We start from the raw sequence: 19,992 nt of genomic DNA on the forward strand, positions 1-19,992 counted from the left end.
GCTTTTATTAAAGTATGCGTTGCAATCGGGTTCGCTCGCGTGATGTTTTTCAAATAAAAGTATGCAGCATTCATACCGAAGCGGTCGTCATGAATTTCGCTTTGAAATTTTCAAACCAGTGCATATTATAATCTCATATAAATTTATTGTTTTCTACTTTTTGTATAGGTTTCGATTTTTTATTTATTTAAAATTTCTTAGCCTTTATGGTTTTTAAGTCAATGACAGAACTAGAGAATGAAATTACTAGGTTCCAGGTCTAAAATATGTGTCTTTACGTTTGTGCTTTATTAAAATAATAAGAAAAGTAAAAAAAAAACCGGGTTGCACACCGCGAGTGCCGACATAAGTGAAAACTTGAATATTAACGATGTGCAATTGTGACGTTTTACGAATTTTCGATCAGGGTCACGTGTCCTAAAGCGAGTTAAACATTTTTACCCATCACAAAAAGTGTACAACAGTTAAAAAATAATAATTATTATTTTATGCGACAATCCCATTAGTACAAGATACGATTATGTAATAAGTATGATTACTTTATTTGAAACTGCACAGCCTATAAAAGGAGGACTTAAAACCTAGAGCTTATCCACCAGTCAACAGACATACATTTTCATACATTTGACTTCTTCCACACCGGTTCATACAAAATCAGGAGAGCAATGATTTTGCAAAAATGCACCATCATATATAAGCCTCTAATAATGCTGAGTGCTTTAACACTATATGTTCAAATATATTATACAAAAACATAGTATATTTCGGCGAGATTCTGTGTAAAAGCTGTTTGGCGAATAGTTCCAATGTACATCTGAATGGCAAGATTATCCGAAATAAACCAGGCCGACAAACGTGGCTAGAGTGAAAGACAGACAGAGAGATAGAGCTTGAAAATCAATGGTTAATTTTTAATTCGGACACAATTCGTGTTTTGACATGTTTGTGTGTTTATACCTCAGTTATGATTTTATTTACCGTTTTTAGTAGCTCATTTATCGTTAAGGTTTGCTATACAGTGTCACAATCAAGATTGATATAAATTGTATTATATATTTTCTTGCAACTCCTCTGAGTAAACCAGACAGTGCTTCTAACCATTGAGCTATCTCGATAGTTCCCGTCTCCTGAAGACTCCCGTATATAAAAAGAAATAGTGATATAAAAAGATCAGGACTCGTCCTGATCTTTTTATATCACTATTCAAATTTAGTTTAAATTTAGTAAAATCTATGTACTTTAATTTTGAAGTTAACTTTGTTTTTGAAATTGTAAGTTAGGATTTCGTATTTAGTTGGACCAATTTGCATTTAAGAGAGTTTGTATTAAAGTTCTTTCATATTATACCTATGTAAAATATTTAAGTAAGTATTTTTGATTATTTATTTTTATTTACAGTCTCGCCATCCAGCCGCGCACGGCGGTCAGAAAGTCGGCGTTTGATGGATCGGCCGGTTTTACTGCCGGCTGTAATGAGCCCGGTAATCGGGCCGGTTTTATCTGCGATGCCTGATGGATGCTGAGGGGATTCATGGCTCATGCCAGAGCCTTTTGGTAGATCCGAAATTTATTTGGTGAGAAATCTCAAATACGCAGTTCGGTTTCATCTATTGAAGAAATAAAGTTTCCTGTTAATGTAAGAAATAGAAAATTGGGGGTTGAATTTTTAAAAAATAAGTAACTTATGTTTGAACGGGAGTCTTTAAATACATGTATATCAAATATCATCTAAATCGGTCCAGCGGTTTAGCCCTGAAAGCGGAACAGACAGACAGACTTTTGCATTTATGATAGTTGTATGGATTTATGGGTAAAATTACAGCCAAGGCATCGCAGCCTCGAATGCAATCAGGTACGCTCGAAGATTAGAAAGAAATTTAGCTTCCTATCCCTAACATTGTATCGAACAATTATAATATAATAATCTTTATGAGAATTTATAAAAAGTCTAACTCAATAATATCCATAATGAAGATAATAAATAGCACTTTCTCAGTAATTAATTATCGTCGTATGAATGAACCAACAGCTGTGATACAGGAATAGTGATCGTGGGACCCCCGCGGCGAGCGACGGACAAGCCACACATTCATTACGTAAACATGTGGGTATAAAAGAAAGTGATTATTAAGAAGTAGATCAATATACATTGTTGTGGTACAGAAACAAACTTATCTGGCCCGATGTGGGCGTCGATACTGTTGAAAAATTACTTCTATAACTGAATTTCAAAAGGTCTAATTTTGATCACCGAGTTAAAAATTGTAAACTGCAGAATACAAATCTAATGTAATCGTGCAAAAATATCATATTGTTTGACATTGATAAACCTTTTAAGGGTAGTATGTATTTATGTCTTGTTTAACCCGTAAATATGCAAGAGGAAGCAGCGGTGGCAGTCGAGTTGTTTGATAATCTGAAACGTCCCAGGTTCGAATTCTACTCATATATCCTACTTCCTACTAAACAATATTATAAATGCGAAAGTTTGCGAGGAAAAATGTTACTTTTTCACGCAAAATCGATTATACAAATTATAATGAAATATAATACACGGGTAGAATATTATAATCTGTAATAACATATATGGTACTTTTTATCCCGAAATACGACCCTCAGCCATCAGGAACACGACTATGAAGAAGAGATGTATTTTAATTATCTGTGGACTGTGAACATTGCCCTTTAATGAAGCTAATAGTTACAACAAACACACAACTTCAATTAATCGCCGTAACCATTAATAATGTCATTAAAAACTAAACAAAGGGAAGTTAAATATAGATTTTCCCTGTAATTATGGATGGTTACGTGTGTGAAGTGGGATACATTTGGCATGTCATACTGGGTGTCATGTCATTTTGAAGTACTTGAAAGGTACTGTACTATGAGTACATTTGTCTGTATCATGTCGTGTGGGCTCATTTTATAATGCAACGGGGGTAAAGTCTGTTTTTCTGGTATACAGAAAAAGCCGTGACCCGTGTATCTTCCATTTCACTCATAAAAGAATCTAAGAAACAATTTTCGCTAAGAAACAACATAATTTTGTTGAAAATGTTATGGTGGCGCTAGTGTACATAACGCCTTATTCTATACTATTATTATAAAGTGGTAATGGTTTGTGAGTTTGTATGTTTGACGCGTGTAATCTCCGAAACTACAGAACCGATTTCAAAAATTATTTCACCATTAGAAAGGTTCATTATCCTAGATTGCTATTGGCTATATTTTATCTCACAATGCCCACGGGAGCGAAGCCTCGGGCAACATCTAGTTTCTGATAAATCCAAGAGTAAGAAGAGAGAGAGTTTGGAGCTACGGAAAGCAAATTAAAATCCTACAAAGAAGAAATGACCAATTTTCTTTTTTCAAACAAGCTTCATAAAACGTGCGTAAATAACTAAGTTTTATGAATAAAAATAGCTAATAGTACAAATTAAAAAAAAAAATTTCGTTATAATGAATTATCACGAACACAACTCGACTCAAACAAGTAGTAATTCAAAGTGAACGTATCAAATATCTGTCTAAATACGTCACTACTCTATTCAGTCTGTGAACACCTCAAAATACATCTACATATAGCTACACTCATAGAAAGAAGGGAATTCTTGTCGAGTTGTCACAAAACATATGGCGGACTTAGTTATTCTCAAATAACTTATGCATTGCCTTGTCACCTCCACATCTCTCATGAATGTTAATGGATACATTGGAAAGTACTAATAATTTTCTAATTCTGTATGGAATATACAAACAAGAAAGTTAGGGGATTTTAAAATATTAAAAAAAAATCTATTAATTAACAGAATTTCACGAAAGATATCTGACATTGACAGTTCTAGTACAATACAGAGAAAATAATTTTATTTTTGTTTTTTGTTTGTAATGAATAAAAGCAGAAATTAATTTCACATCAAAAGCCGTTCCCACATGCACTAGCGCAGTCATGCATATCATAAAATCGATGTATTTTCTTAGTCCAAATGCATTGTCATCCAAACTAAATGTGTTAACAAAATTTCAGCTCGATCGGTTGAAGATATCTGCAAAAAAAAATTAATTGCAATGTTCCACCTGAATAGACGTAATATGTCCTTACATAGTAACATTCATAGATTACGTTGCGAGTTAAATAAAAGCTAGTAAAAACAAATAATTTTTGTTTTATTAATAAAATCATAGTAGGACTGAGTTTGATTTAAACACCAATAATTTTAAATTTTCGTATGTAATTGACTTTTAAAGATTAAAACTCGATAAAACCGACGCACATATACGCACATAATTTCTTGGGAAACGCAACATGGCGTACCTACGTCATTAAATTTTTCATTCAAATATCGGAAATCCAAAAAGATTTTCAGTAAAATGGTTGAAATAAAGCCGGTATAATTCTGAATGCCAGCCTTCGCGATATGAATTCGTAATGGAAGGTATTTTAGGCAAAGGTCAGGGTCAGACCAAGCTGAACGGCTGCCAAGGCTCAATTTCAAGTGAGCCTGTTTCAAGGAAAACTGACTTTTCTTATTTATTTTTTGAACGCTATAACTAGCTTTTTGCCCGCGGCTTCTACCGCGTTAATTTCCCACGGGAACAGTTATTATTCCTGGATGAAAGGTGCTTCTACGCACTTCAAACTATATGTATGCAAAATTTCAAGAAGACTGGTTAAGTAGATAGAGCGTGAAGAAGAAATAAACTTATTTTCGCATTTATAACATTAGTTAGGATTAAAGTAAATAGCTCTTTTGTCTCGGTTTCATCTGCGTGACATTCGGATTGAACTTCTTTTGACAGTTGGACCAAATAAGAATTGGAACAAAGGCGCCAGGTGCCAAAGGCATCAGTTGTTTTCAATTCGATAGAATTTTGTAAAATGTACTTTCTAAAGCAGTGAACATTATAAATGTTTAAAAATAAACATATATTAACATATATATAATAAAGAACTAGATTTTGCCCGGGGCTTCGCTCCCGTGGGAATTTTGAGATAAAATATAGCCCATAGCAATATTGGATAATGTACCTTTCTAATGGTGAAAGAATTTTTGAAATCGGTTCGGTACTTTCGGAGATTACCCGCCTCAAACATACAAACTCACAAACGCTCACCTCTTAATAATCACAGTAGGTATAGATAATATGTATTGTAATATTTATCGGTAGGGAATCTTTCACGTAATTATATTTCAATAAGAGCATCTATGATATAATGTTCCTTATAAAGAGTGAAGAAAAGCTTTCAATTGTGACATTTCTTGAAATTTTATGTCTGATATTTTTTAAAATACTACTTTTTAAATGAATTCATTGAACATTTTAAAAGTTATATCAAAGGCAAAAACTCCTTTAATTAAACGCCCTTCCAATTTGCCGCCATCCAATATCAGAAATATGCTGTAAATATAAAATTGCAATTAAGTCTAGACCGAAACGCGGCAGGAATGCGGGGTTCCGTACGAATCGCTATTGTATAGCCAGACGGGCAACGGCCGTTGTGGATCCTTGTGCAACACAAGTTGTACCTTATAATATGATTTTGTACGATAGTAGACTTTTAACTGAAGGGTGAAATATAGATATGCGTGCCAAAGGTCTGATCACAACTAGATAACTGACGACCGTGCGAAGTGGAGACGAAAAAGTAGGAAACCGGACCCTGAACTCCGACGATCAACGGTTGAGGAAGACACTTGGAAAACGCTCAGATAAAGAGAGATGCAAACGCGCAAATGAGGCTAAAATAGCATTTCCAAGAAGGGTTGACGTCAAAATTGCCGCGCCAACTTCCACAGCCAATCAGAAATTAATACTGTATTATTTTACTTTATTGTGATTGGTTGTAATGCTTTAGGCGGGAGATCGGACTGCGTAGCAAAACCATAGTATATAAACCACGAAAATGTACTTCCAAGATTTTGTTTACTGTAGTCAGGTGGGAATATTATGGTCCGTGAATTGTTGTCGAGAGATAATATTCTAAGAATATTGTAAGTACTATGTGTTCGCGAAGATATCGAATATGATCAAATTCGGAACTCCAGTAGCCGCGTCGAGAAATTATATACTATATAATATATTATAGCACATTTAACATACACACAGCGCCATCTAGTAATTTTATTGAAATTTTTTTATTAACATTTAGCGCCATAGCGCTTTTAAAATACTTTACATACAGGGATGTAGTTATTTGCAAAATGTTGTATTAGCATTTCGCGCCACCTATAAAATATATATTATAAAAAACATAAGAGATACCTATATGTATAATTGTTGAATCTTCAAACTACGTCACTAGAGGGCAGCACAATTGAAACACACTTGCATTCATATATTTACCACCACCGTGGTTCAAAAAAGCGACCGATTAACAATGTTCGTGATAGACCATATTAACTGTGAAAACGAAACCATATCGAGATTTAAAATCTAACACCGCCATCTATCGGCGACCGCGTACAATTTTATTATTCGAGTCGACGTTCGAATTTGGAATTGAAGCTATTGTTTATAATGAATTTCAACAATAATAAATCGTGGAATCTCAGTCTTATTTCTCCATGTAATTCTCTGTCAATGGCGTTTACGATCTCGCAAACAATTGTGTTCGCCTCCCCGTCAGTAAACTAGTGTGGCTGTGAAGAAAAATTCTTCTAACGATAATTTTGACTAATCAATTTTATATTTAGAAATGAAGCCAAGAATACTTAAAGACAAGGTATTAAAAAATAAAATATAGGTAGTTCTTCTTTTTATAGAAACTTATTGCTAATCCTGTTTTCCAAATTGTATTCATTTAATCTAACAAAATAAATAATTTTTAACTGTTTCCATAGTTAAAAATTATTTATTTTAAGCTTTATGATCAAACTCGGCACGGGGAAACACTCCCACGTACAGTTTGTTGAGTAGCTATGTTATATTTTTTATATATTTTTATTATCGATAAAATAAAAATAATGTTTTTCCATACATATTCAAGAGACCAGTGGTAAAAGATTTTGTACCTTTCCCGAGTAAGAAATGTGTTTTTATTGGACACTGAGATATGCGCCAGACAATTTATGTTTTTGAAATGGCGTTTATGACTATATTTCTATTTATTTTCCTGATGTAAATTTAAAAACTTTGCTTTCACTTACAGTTTACAGTTAAAAGGCACATATCCTATTGAATTCTTATGATATGATGATTACAGTTACTGGGAAATTATTATCAAAATTATTTATTTATATATGGCAAGAGTTAATTTCGATTCAAAAAATGTCTTCTGTAAGTTTAAGACAGAGCAAAAATTGTGGCCACCATAGACAAAAGAAAAATATGTGGCCACATCATGGTCTCAAGCAATATAAATCCTAATCCTATCTAATATTATAAATGCGAAAGTAAGTTTGTTTGTTTATTACTTTGTTACCTACTTCTTCACGCTTTATCTACTTAACCAATCTTCTTGGAATTTTGCATAAGTTCAAATAGTTTTATAGAATAAAATCTTAAATTTTTTTTAGAAAACGGGTTAGGGATTTTTATTTTAAAAAAATTATAGATTCTAATTAACATTGCGAAAAACCGCTTGTTTATTTGTTACCTCTTCACGCTCTAATTACTCAACCAATCTTCTTAAAATTTTGCATATAATGTAGTTTGAAGTATGGAGAAGGACATAGGGTACTTTTCATCCCGAAAAAATAACTGTTCCCGTGGGAAATTAACGCGGGCGAAGCCGCGGGCAACAGCTAGTAGCAGGAAAATGAAGAAGCCTCATAAACTAATTTTCAACAGTCAGATGTAAATACTTGTAAATACTCGAACTGTATAAAAATGTGTACTGTGTATTGTGCTTGGGGAAATATTCACATTTCATTGCATATTTCCCAAACTATTCTTTCAAACTGCTTGGGACCAAAAAGCTATAAAAAACATCATAAAATTTCCATTACCATCCATCCGAGCGGCGAACTGTAGCCTTCTTGTCAAAGGTTAAAAATGACTACATAAATTTTGGAAACCCGAAAATGTGGGTAGTTGGTAAACAAAGGCGTTATAAATGGTGGTGTTTTGATGTGAACATTTATAAAAAATACCCTCCGCGGAGGAGAGAATAAACAGATAACTTTTTTTAAAATATAGGTACTATTCACTTCTCATATCCCCTAATCGCCATGTACGACAGCCAAGGAAGGATTTGATGAGGAATTGAACTGAATTGGATGAGGTTTATGTTCTGACTTCCTGACGTAGATGAAACGAACTGAAGAAGAAAAATACCTACTTTATAGAAAAATACCTGCAATATGTTCAACAGTTTCGAATAAACTTTACCAATGACGAAACTCGTATTGTAAACCAGATTTTAAATATTCATGGGGCAATAAGTGGCGTACGTTAAACACAGTTTAATGACCTCGGTCATAAAATAGGAGTTTTCCCATAAAACCGTACAAGTCTTTACTTTTAGGTTTATTCGCTCGCGAAAGCAACAAGATTGCCATTTCATTGGTTCCCGAATTTTGTGACATCGGTTTTAATGTAAATGTAAATAAAGTAGGTTTTATTTCCAGCATTCGTGAAAAGATATAGAAAATTTAAAAAAACTTGAAGTTTAACAAAATTTTCTGTCGACATGATTCATTTTGAGGACTACCATTAGAAGGGAAATTCATAAAGACAAGTAGTTTTATCCATTGCAAAACGGAATTTTACTAATCATTTCAGTTAAACCGATGCGACGTTGAGTCCTTTAGGAAGCCATCATCCTCAATTTTTTGCCACAACTGGTATGCATTATATATTTTCCTATTCATAAAATTCTAAATATTATCTATTTTATTTAATATAACTATAATATAGATTACCCAGGATCATACCTGTGATATTATCTTAGATTTAATAGCAAAATTGTCATGTTGGGTTTTCCGGAAGTCTGTTAAACAGTCTTATCAAAATTGATGCATGGACGTAATAAAACTGAAGTGATTCCGTCACGTGTCATACTACGTCACTTGTCAAGTGCAATTTATCTTAGGAAATCTTAGATCAAGTCCCATTCGTCTTAATATTAGCTTCTGAAATCTCACTACGTATTAATTTTAAGACCGATATTTTACCGATGCGATATGATTTTTGTATACCTATATTTATCTATTTTATAGTGAAGAGATTCGATAGGCATAGATATGTTACAAATATGAAAATCAGCAACAATTTCATAGCATCATTTACAAACCTTTATACACACATTTGAGTAGATTTCAATAAATCAAATCTTTGACTTTTAACATCGTGAATAGGTTAACTATTAATCATCATAACTTTCCGAAAATTAGCTACCTAAATCCTTTGAAAATGCTGATGAATCCGAGTGCTAGTAAACAAAATGATGAGACATTGTTTACGGAATAAATTACAGATACATCCACAAAATGTAAAGTTGTAAAAATGTTGAAAAAAGCAAAACGTATTGAGAAAAATGGAAGCTGATAAGTGCACTTACGTGCATATCTCAATATAAACGACCGAAAAATTCTTGATTTAATAATCCATATGGATCACAAGGGAAAACCTAAGAGACGACTTTATCTGAACTTATAGATAACATCGATAACAATTTTACAAATAGGATATAACAATCAGTACCGATTGTTCGTGGTTGGTTGCCTCTTCTCTCACCTGCACCTCTGAACGATGTCAGTAAATCCAGAGAGGAAGACGATACGGAATAGACTAAAACGCAGTGCCCGAAATATGTGTAGTATAAAAACATTGAAGAAACGTTTACCAGTATTAGTATGGCTTCCAAACTATAGTGTGGATTATTTCTTCCAAGATATAATAGCTGGAGTGACGGTTGGTTTGACAGCGATACCGCAAGGAATCGCTTACGCAGTTATTGCTGGATTGAATATAGACTGTATGCTTCTCTGACGTCTGGAATTGTTTACATGATATTTGGAAGCTGCAAAAGTGTTACTGTTGGACCAACAGCTATACTTGCATCGATGATTTCACGATACGTTTCAGATTATTCTCCAGATTTTGCAATTCTAGCATCTTTCTTATCTGGTGTAGTCCAGTTGATTTTGGGCATTTTCAGACTTGGTTTTCTAATTGATTTTATATCAATGCCAGTTATAAATGGGTTTACTACCGCTGCTGCTATGCAGATTGCTGCAGCTCAACTCAAAGCATATTTTGGATTGGCCGGACCATCAGGAAACACTTTTGGAGAATCTTTTTACAACTTCTTTATAAACATCAAAACTGCAAAACTTTGGGATCCTTTATTGAGCACTTCGACTATCATCATGTTATTATTGCTGAAGAGGATGGGAGACGGATGTAAGCGCACTGACAATATATTTCGTCAATTTTGTTGGTTCTTCTCATTAGCAAGAAATGCCATTGTTGTAATTGTTGGTATGATTCTGGCTTATATTTTGAAAGTAACACTTGACAGTGAACCTTTACAATTAATTGGTGATGTTGGGAATGGATTACCTGCAATTGGAATCCCGCCATTTTCAACTACAGTTGATAATGAAACATTGGATTTCATTGATATGGTAACGGTTTTAGGAGCAAAATCAATTGTGTTACCATTTGTGGCCGTCCTGGAAACTGTTGCAATATCGAAAGCCTTTGCGGATGGAGAACCAGTGGATGCTACTCAAGAGTTGATTGCTATTGGAATGTGTAACATCATTGGCTCATGTGCTAAGAGCATGCCAATTACTGGGTCTTTTACGAGAACTGCGTTAAACTATGCTTCTGGGGTACAGACTCAAGCTGGTGGAGTTACAAAGATTCTTATTATTATTGCCGCATTGACAATGTTCACTTCAACATTTTATTTCATACCAAAGGCATCGTTAGCTGGTTTAATCATTACTGCTATGTTTTCAATGCTAGACTATAATGCAATGATGAGGCTTTGGAGACACACGAAACGCGAATTCTTCTTATTTGTGATAACAACAATCGTTTGTCTTTTCTTTGGACTGGAATACGGTATTTTAGTCGGCATTTGTATTGAAGCAGCTATGCTTTTATATAAAACAGCACGGCCAAAACTGGAAATAAAACATATGAAAAGTGTACAAGGTGAATTATTCATTATACCATTAAGCGATGATATAACATATTGTGCTGCCGAACATATAAGAAAAGCAGTGATTAAAACATCAATTAATTCTGATAGTGAATCGGTTATTGTTGTTGATGGAGCAAGTTTGAAACGAATGGATATCACGGCAGCTGAAAATCTAATGTCTGCGGCGAGAGATTTTGAGAAAAACTCTCGTAAAATTATTTTTGCCAATTTTTGCCCCAAACTAAAGAATCTGTGTGTAGATATAAATCCGAAGCTAGCTGAATACTTCATTACTATTCCTAATGTGTTTAATTTGACTGTGGAAATACAGAAATAAGTATGAAACTTATTAATTTCTTTGGTAATGATCAAAATACTGAATTATATACCTGATTTCTAATTCAGGTTTTAAATAATTTTATCTCAAGTTTTATTTCATTAAAATATAGATTTTTATTCGATATATTTAATTCCACTTAATATAGAAATGATATATTAGGTTTGGAAGTATGAAATGCTTTGTAATATAAAAATGTACTGATTAAGTAATATCTTAGATTTAAGTTAAAGGTTTAATAAATATTTATATTGTTACTATAAAGTTTTTTCTATTCTACCCCTTACACTTAAGTCAATATAAATTATCTTTTTAAATACCTACGTAGAAAATAGTAATCGAGTGGGAAATTACTAATAACGTTAATATTATACGGAACAATAATGAAAAAATCTAGCTAGGTACATTTAACAACTTCAATTTAATTTAAGAGGTTATTAAACTTCCCCTACATACTGCAGTTGATTCCATAGAGCTAAATGATGATGGATCATCAGACCCCCAGTAATTACCACGTTATTGACTATTATGAACCCCGCTCCTGTTTTTAAAACATCTATTAAAAAGTAGTTCCTTCAAAAAGTTGGTGACGTGGAAATGATTAATGTGATCACTTAATTTGAAGTCACATTTTGAATAGCTTAGAGTAGTGTCTTAGTTTTTATTTACTGCGATAAAAAGATAATTAATTGTATTTTATAAATACACTTTATCTTGTGATGCCATCATTGATCCATAAAATTAATTTGTGAAAACGGTAGTAATTGCTTTTCCCTTTGAAATAAACACTTGCACATCATATTTCGCAAAAATAAATCTCCAAAAACACAACACTTTCAAGCAATCGAAACAAAGTCATCCAAATATCGTTCATTTATCCTTATAATCTTTAACCAAAAGTCCAATTTGGCTAACACTAGCATCAGTTTAAACTTGGTCTGCTATAATGCTGGCCCCGTATGCGGAACCATGCACACCTCCATCACCGTTATCTACCCAGCCCGAGTCGAACCCACTACCCTATCGTCCGAACACAGGCTGAAATGTCGATAACATCACGACTTATTGCAATCAATGCGTGAGATGGTGAAAAAGTGTAATGTTTTGGCATCTAGTTGGATTAAATATTGTCTTTGTTTGACTGTTTTTTTTTAATAAATATCGTCGTTTTGGTCCTTTCTATAATTTACTGAACATAATTTCAACATATTATAATGTTAATTTTGTATTTTTTTATGTAATGGAAGAATAACAAAACGTGAATCTATACATTGGACATATATTTAAGATGAACTTCAAAATAAATAAGAACTAGACTGATAATCCAGATAACATCAGTTTGATACGTTTATTAATCAAATATACAATTTTATCACTGAGATTAACAAATCGATTGTACTTCAGCATGGAATAAATCACGATAACTGATAACAACTGGACAAGTGTTTTCTTTAAAGGAAATACAGTATACTGTGAGTGGTGGACAAATTAACATGACGATCAGTGCAAATATTTTACTAAGGCGAAGGCTTAAAACCTGTGGTCAAGATTTGTGCAGCGTCAAAATATTGAAAAAACGTCTCCCAATATTGGAATGGCTTCCGAAATATAGTGTTTCTTTTTTAATTCAAGATCTGATAGCTGGCGTGACTGTTGGATTAACAGCTATACCCCAAGGCATTGCGTACGCAGTTGTAGCTGGTCTTCCACCAGCATACGGATTATATGCCTCTCTAACTGCAGGAGTCGTCTATATGGTGTTTGGTAGTTGCAAAAGTGTTACAGTTGGACCTACCGCTATCGTATCGACGTTAACCGGGAAATATGTGAGTGGATATTCTCCAGATTTCGCAGTGTTGGCAGCATTTCTTACTGGTATAGCACAATTAGTCTTAGGTGTTTTGAAACTTGGATTTTTAGTGCAATTTATATCTATGCCTGTTATCAATGGATTTACTACAGCAAGTGCAATGCAAATCGCATCATCTCAGTTAAAACCATTATTAGGTTTAAGTGGATCATCTGGACATAATTTTAGATTGTCGATGGGAAACTTTTTCGCAAATTTTACCACTATTCAATTGTGGGATAGTGTATTTGGATTAACTACTATTTTAATATTAGTATTTCTTAAAAAAGCTGGTGTAGGATGTAAAAGAAGTGACGGAGTTGTTAAACAAATGCGATGGTTTGTCTCGTTATCAAGAAACGCCGTAGTTGTAATAATCGGAATTGCGGCTGCCTTTATCGTAAAAAGCCAATGGGATATTGAACCAGCTGCCTTAATTGGTGATATAGGACAAGGGTTACCTAAGTTTGAATTACCACCATTCTATACTGTTGTAGATGGCGTACCTTATAACTTTGTAGAAATGCTCGAGGTCCTTGGTGCCAAATCTATTGTATTACCCCTTGTTGGTATTTTGGAGTCTGTTGCGATTGCAAAAGCCTTCGCTGATGGACTTCAAGTAGATGCTACTCAAGAGCTTATTGCTCTTGGACTATGCAATGTAGTTGGATCCTTTGCAAGCAGCATGCCAGTTACCGGATCTTTTACTAGAACTGCTCTTAACCATGCTTCTGGTGTACAAACTCAAGCTGGAGGCGTAGTTTGTGTAATAATTATAATCACAGCATTGACACTACTGACGTCCACATTTGCTTACATACCAAAAGCTACGCTAGCTGGTTTAATTATGACAGCCATGTTTTACATGTTACATACCGACATAGTTATAAGGCTTTGGAAATACACTAAAAGAGAATTTTTCTTGTTTATTTTTACAGTAATAGTATGTCTGTTTGTTGGGTTAGAATATGGTATTGTATCAGGAATAGTAATGGAAGCAATGATGTTAATGTATATATCAGCTAGACCACGTATCGATGTGGATATAAAAAAAGATGGCAATAGTGAATTAATAGTTATGTCACTGACAGAAAGATTAGCTTATTGTGCTGCTGAACATACAAGGAAGGCTATCATCGATATTTCTTTTAAAACTGACAAAGGTACTATTGTTATAGTCGATGGATCAAACCTTCGCAATATGGACATAACAGTGGCAGATAATTTGGTGTCGGCTGCTGTTGATTTCGAAAAGAGTGGACGCAGAATTTTATTTTCTGATTTTGACCCACGATTAAAAGATATGTGCCTTGATATTGATCCAAATTTGGGCAAAAATTTTGTGAGTTCAACAAATTTGAATGAGTTGTCGAATGTTGTACATAAAGAAGTATAACTGTAGATACATAGTATAGAAGTTGTATAGTATAGTATAGTAGTATATAACATTACTAAGTAACGTCGTTGTAGTATACTATATATATATTTAACAGGATAAAGTAAACTAAATAGGAATAATATTTTAGTTGAATACTTTGTAAATATTCTATTTTATATTATACTTAAGATGAAAATGATAAAATATGAAACTTAAGAAGTTGAGTAAATTAAATTGATGATATGCACTTGTTTTTTTTCTCCATCTAGCTATCTCTATCTATCTCATACATACCGGAAAAGTTTATGAAACTGGAATAAAAATACATCTTAATTTATAAAAAAATATGTGAGAAATATTCTTCTGCAGAACAAAATTCTCAAAATTTTTAAAATTCATTTTACAGAAATGTAGCTAGAATCTTTCTACAAACACTAAGATTCTTTTAAACATATTTGTGCTGAAAGCTCACATCTAAAGCTCCAAGAAACGAGTTTTCAGTCCGGAACTAACACAGACGTTCAAACATACACGTCTCATATCTCGGAAACTATTTCAGTGCAGTGTGCTATCACGACTACGAGTGTCGGAAATTGAGGAAAATTAGGGTGATTTAATATATTTTGTAGAGGGTGCTTTAGGAAGTAACACTTGAGAACAAGTTTGGACAGTTAAAGAAATTTATCTATACATATATAATAAAATAACTGGGCTTTGTCTGTACGTAGAAGATATTAAAGAAAAATAATTGGAGGGTCTTTATGGGACTAATAGAAGCAAAAAAAAAATATTTTTTATGTTGTCCGTCTGTATTGTACGGAATTTGCGGTTCACAGTTGTAGAATGGATGGCAAAACAATGGCAAAACCTCTCAATAATTCACAAAATTCAACAAAGAGATCTTATAGTATATAAATGGTAATAAGTAAAATTTTAAATGAAATTGAGCGTATATCGGCAAGTATACAAACTTTTGTTATCTAAACAACTTACGCACCAGATTTAGCTATATAAATCACAAATCTATCATTCTCAGAAGTGCTGAGTCAGGTTAATAAATATTATGAACGCGACACCCCCTTTGAGGCGTTCAACTGAGCAATAGAAATATTGAGGGGATCAAAAATTTGTGACAAACTTATCCGGAGCTGTCCCCTCACGGATCGATCTCCGATGAAACAGATCAGCTTCGGTTCAACATACTGAAAATACGTTCGGTTGAAAATACATTGAAAAAGATGCCTGTCCTCGTCTAGTTTAACCAGGTTAATTTTAAAGAAGTCTATACTTTTTGTAATCAAGAAATTGGGTTTAAAAGTTTGCCATCTTTTGCACGAATTGTCGTGTAGTCATATTTTATCCATTGACAAAAAATATCAATCAATAAATTTAAGAAGTCGTTCTTAAAGTTAATAGTTCTTAGTTAATATCAACAAAATATTGCGTTTCTTACGAATGAGCATGAAAAATTTGAATCAATTGGGCATTAAGTTATAACCTTATATCAAAAATTACTAGAACACCAAATCGTATTAGGAAACGCAATCCATGACCTTGAAACTAATCCGAATTCCGTCACGTAGGTCAAATTATGTTTAGGGCTAATAATATAAATAATGAAATAGCAGGCTAAAATTAATGACGTGCCGGTACTAAGGTTAGCTATTATTTAAATTTTTATGCTGATGCTGAAAAATTAACCTGACTTTTACAATTTCATGCCATTGAACCACGGATGGCCGGAGCGGGTCGCCCTCGTTATGAATGTGATCTCTTAAGGAGAAAAAAATTACAGTATACATTTCAAATGAATACAAAAAATATTAATATATCGTCATACATCATCAATATCAATACAGAGTATAAAAACAAAGTCTCTTCCCGCTGCCTGTCTGTCCCTACGTATGCTTAGATCTACAAAACTATACGCAATGTATTTTTATTCGGGTTTGTTGATAAATAAAGTGATTCAAGAGGAAGGCTTTTTACTAAATTATAGATTTATAATGATCATGTATTGACCTTATTATTAAAAAAGAAGTTGTTTAATTTATTATGGTTTTGCCCGAGCGTAGCGGGCCACTAATTGTCATACTTATATAAAACACAACATTACAAGTTATTTAGATTCAGTATTCAGATTTAGCCATAGTTACAGTTCATGTTCAGCTGCCTTAACAGTTTTTAGGATGAACGATTTTGTATGAAAAGATAATGCGTTGGTTGCCTGATCCATCTTTAACGTTATCTAACACACGAGACCATGGCAATGACACATCAAATCACGTGGAAATAATGGTTCAGTGAATACAGTTGTCGTCCGCTGTCCAGTCCAACTTGGCCCCTCGCATCTCTATTGATTCATCCAAATTTGAATGAAACACTGCGTAGTCCATGGCTCATGTTAAATTGGTCAGTTTAGCTCAAGTGGAAACAGCGCCCTGGAGGCTTTTTAGGGTTCTGAAAATCTGACGGAAGAATTTCTTATTATGTCTGCCTGAAAATGTTGGTGAATTCATTAAGATTGCTTATTTGATTACATACATTCTGTTTGAAATGAAATCACTATCACAAAGTATAAAACAAAGTCGCTAGCAGCCGCATGTCCGGATTTTCATGCGGTTTTTTTAAATATATATTGTGATTGCTAATTAAAGTGATAAGAAATGTATAATTTATTATGGTTTTAACCGAGCGAAGCCGGGACGGGCCGCTTATAGACAATAAAATACACAGGTACGATCAACAACAAGCAAATAAATTTATGAAAAATCAGATCTCGGATTTGAGTGTTCTTAATTCATGGATATTTCATCTTGTCATTACAAATGGTAGTCCAAGAATAGTAAAAAATATACGGAATTCGCATCACTAAAAGTGAGATTGTCTCTTGGCTATTTTTTTTGTAAATTTCAAGCCTCTGAATAGAGAATAGTTTCCAGATGATTAACCTCGGCGTTATGTACTGATTTGCAAGGAAATACCTCATCTGTGAAGATGGGATTCATTGTCGCGAAGAATATTGTAGTAAATTTGGAATAAATAGGATCTATTCCTAATTCAAATAATGATGATGTTTTTACACATCATTAATTCATATTTACACCAAATTCTTTTAGTACATGGATATTCTATTTCAAAGTCAATAATTTGAACATTAGTACTATGATCTCTCTCAAAATTTATTTGCACCAGACAAAAAAATCAAGTCATGATATTTCATGTGTATAAAATGTAATATTTTAATCTTTAATCAATATCCCAGTTTTATGACAAATGACCCCAAAACGAATCATCCGCACTGAGGAAACATTTAAACAGTCGTAATATATTCGTCTGTTTCCACATCCCGTTTATCAAAGCGTAGGTTAATTGCTGAACTGTCATTAAAATTTCGCAACTGTACACAAGCCATATTTCTGTGCCAATTAATCTCCTGCTCACGTTAAACGCCGGTTTAATTCGGGTCGCATCTAAAACAAACCCACGTATTAATATTAACACTACCTCATGCCTCTCAAATATTTCTATATGTCCAATTTCGTTAACATCAATTGTTATGGCTCTATCATTAAGATTCAAATTTGCATGTTCATCATCAAAAGTAACGTTGTAACTTTCAAATTCATGCATCACCTTTATGGAATGATTACGAATGGTTCTTGTGCGTGCGATTTTAAAGTCTATATTTGGATGTTACAGCTGCTTGGGTCTTTTACGTTTAGGGTCGTTTAGCCCTTGTCAAGTGAGCTCTGTTTCAGACAGAGGTAATGAAATACCAAGCAAATGAGCCGTGAGTTGCCAATAGCAACCTCCTCGTCACTCATTTTGTTCTAGTTGGTCCTTGATATATAACTGTATTTGAAGTTTCTGAGGGTTTTGGTTAAGAGAGTAATTTTGGACTATTGTTAATGGTTTACCCATTAACAATGGTTTGAAATATTTCTGATTTTACTTGAAATTGAACAGCTAATAAATGAAGGTATGTAGGTATTTATTTACAACTTTTTGACGGACAGGCAGACAATTAATCAGTCTGCGCTGTGCCTACAATGTTTAAGATAACTTCATCACTTGTATGTCTACCTCTATCTGTCCCATATATTGTAGGGTCGGTACAGTATGTCAGTTTTAAAATATTTAAGATAATATTATTAAGAAGTCTTCCGTATCACAGTGATAAAGAACTACGCAAATCACGATAACAAATAGGTGTCGAAATCTGCGAATGAAATCTATATATGCTAAGCTATCTTGATACAATCTTTACAACATATGGCTTCGTTGTTTTTTGTCTTTGGGATAATATCTCTGAAATGTCTACACCTACTAAAATAAGATCAAAACATGAAAATACAGTGATAAAAGTAATAAATTAACAAACATTGACAACGTTATTTTAAATTTTGTTTAGTACATCAAAGGTCAAACATAGTCGCGTAGCTGCTGGCATGGTATATACACGAATACTAGCGCTCCGTCCCGGCTTCGCTCAGGTAAAAACATAAAAAATTATACACCTAAACCTACCTCAGGAATAGCACCATCTATTGGTGAAAACCGCATGAAAATCAGTGCAATCATTTTTGAGTTTATCAAACAGACAGACGCGACAGAGGATTTATAAAAAGTAAGGAAAACAATGTTATTAAAAGTTAATACAAATACAAAATTAAAAGTTAACGAATACAGTAATAGTTGCAATGTGTAAATTTAAAATAGATTTGAAATATTTTTAAACTAACTTTTGTCCGCGGCCTCGCCCTCCTATATTTCCCAGGGGAACAGTTCTTTTTTCGGGATGAAAGGTTTTCTTTGTCCTTCTCAATACTTCAAACTACATGTATACAAAATTTCAAAAAGATTGGCTGAGTAGGTAAAGCGTGAAGAGGTAACAAACTAACAGACTTTAGCATTTATAATATTAGTTAGGATTAGGATACGTACGATTTATAAAAACAACTCTTTTTAAAATATAACGTCATAACCTTGACTGAAATAATTCAATTTAATAACAACCTCAGTCTGGATTACAGACCAGATCTCAGAAACTTTCGGCAGCAGTGATAAACGAGCGAAGTTAGATGGTTTTGTTAACAGTACTAACTCCCTTCTTGTAGATGGAGGCATAAGTGTTTCTATTAAAAGTATCTATTGCTCGGAGTTGCTCTCGTAACTCTACTTATATTTTACCTGCTAAGTAGATGTAAAAAACTTATATAGAACAAGATGCGCCCCGGGGCTTCGCTGCCGTGGGAATTTCCGGATAAAAAGTACCCTATGTGTTATTACAGGTTATATTACCCGTGTACTACCAAATTTAATAA

General features: G+C 33.5%; 2 protein-coding genes and 1 pseudogene across 8 annotated transcripts in view; 2 read left to right on the top strand and 1 right to left on the bottom strand.

Moving 5' to 3' along the window:
- The window catches only part of LOC128682914 (uncharacterized protein), a 343,500-nt gene that overhangs the window by 161,817 nt on the left and 161,691 nt on the right, over positions 1-19,992 (bottom strand). The window lies entirely within an intron of this gene.
- LOC128683050 (sodium-independent sulfate anion transporter-like) lies at positions 9,689-11,566 on the top strand (annotated as a pseudogene).
- Positions 12,844-14,908, top strand: LOC128683047 (sodium-independent sulfate anion transporter-like). Its single transcript, XM_053768234.1, has one exon. The coding sequence runs from the start codon at positions 12,932-12,934 to the stop codon at positions 14,681-14,683; it is 1,752 nt and encodes a 583-aa protein (XP_053624209.1). The 5' UTR covers positions 12,844-12,931; the 3' UTR covers positions 14,684-14,908.

This window comes from Plodia interpunctella, chromosome 3, assembly GCF_027563975.2.
Source record: "Plodia interpunctella isolate USDA-ARS_2022_Savannah chromosome 3, ilPloInte3.2, whole genome shotgun sequence".
NCBI classification, from domain to species: Eukaryota; Metazoa; Arthropoda; class Insecta; order Lepidoptera; family Pyralidae; genus Plodia; species Plodia interpunctella.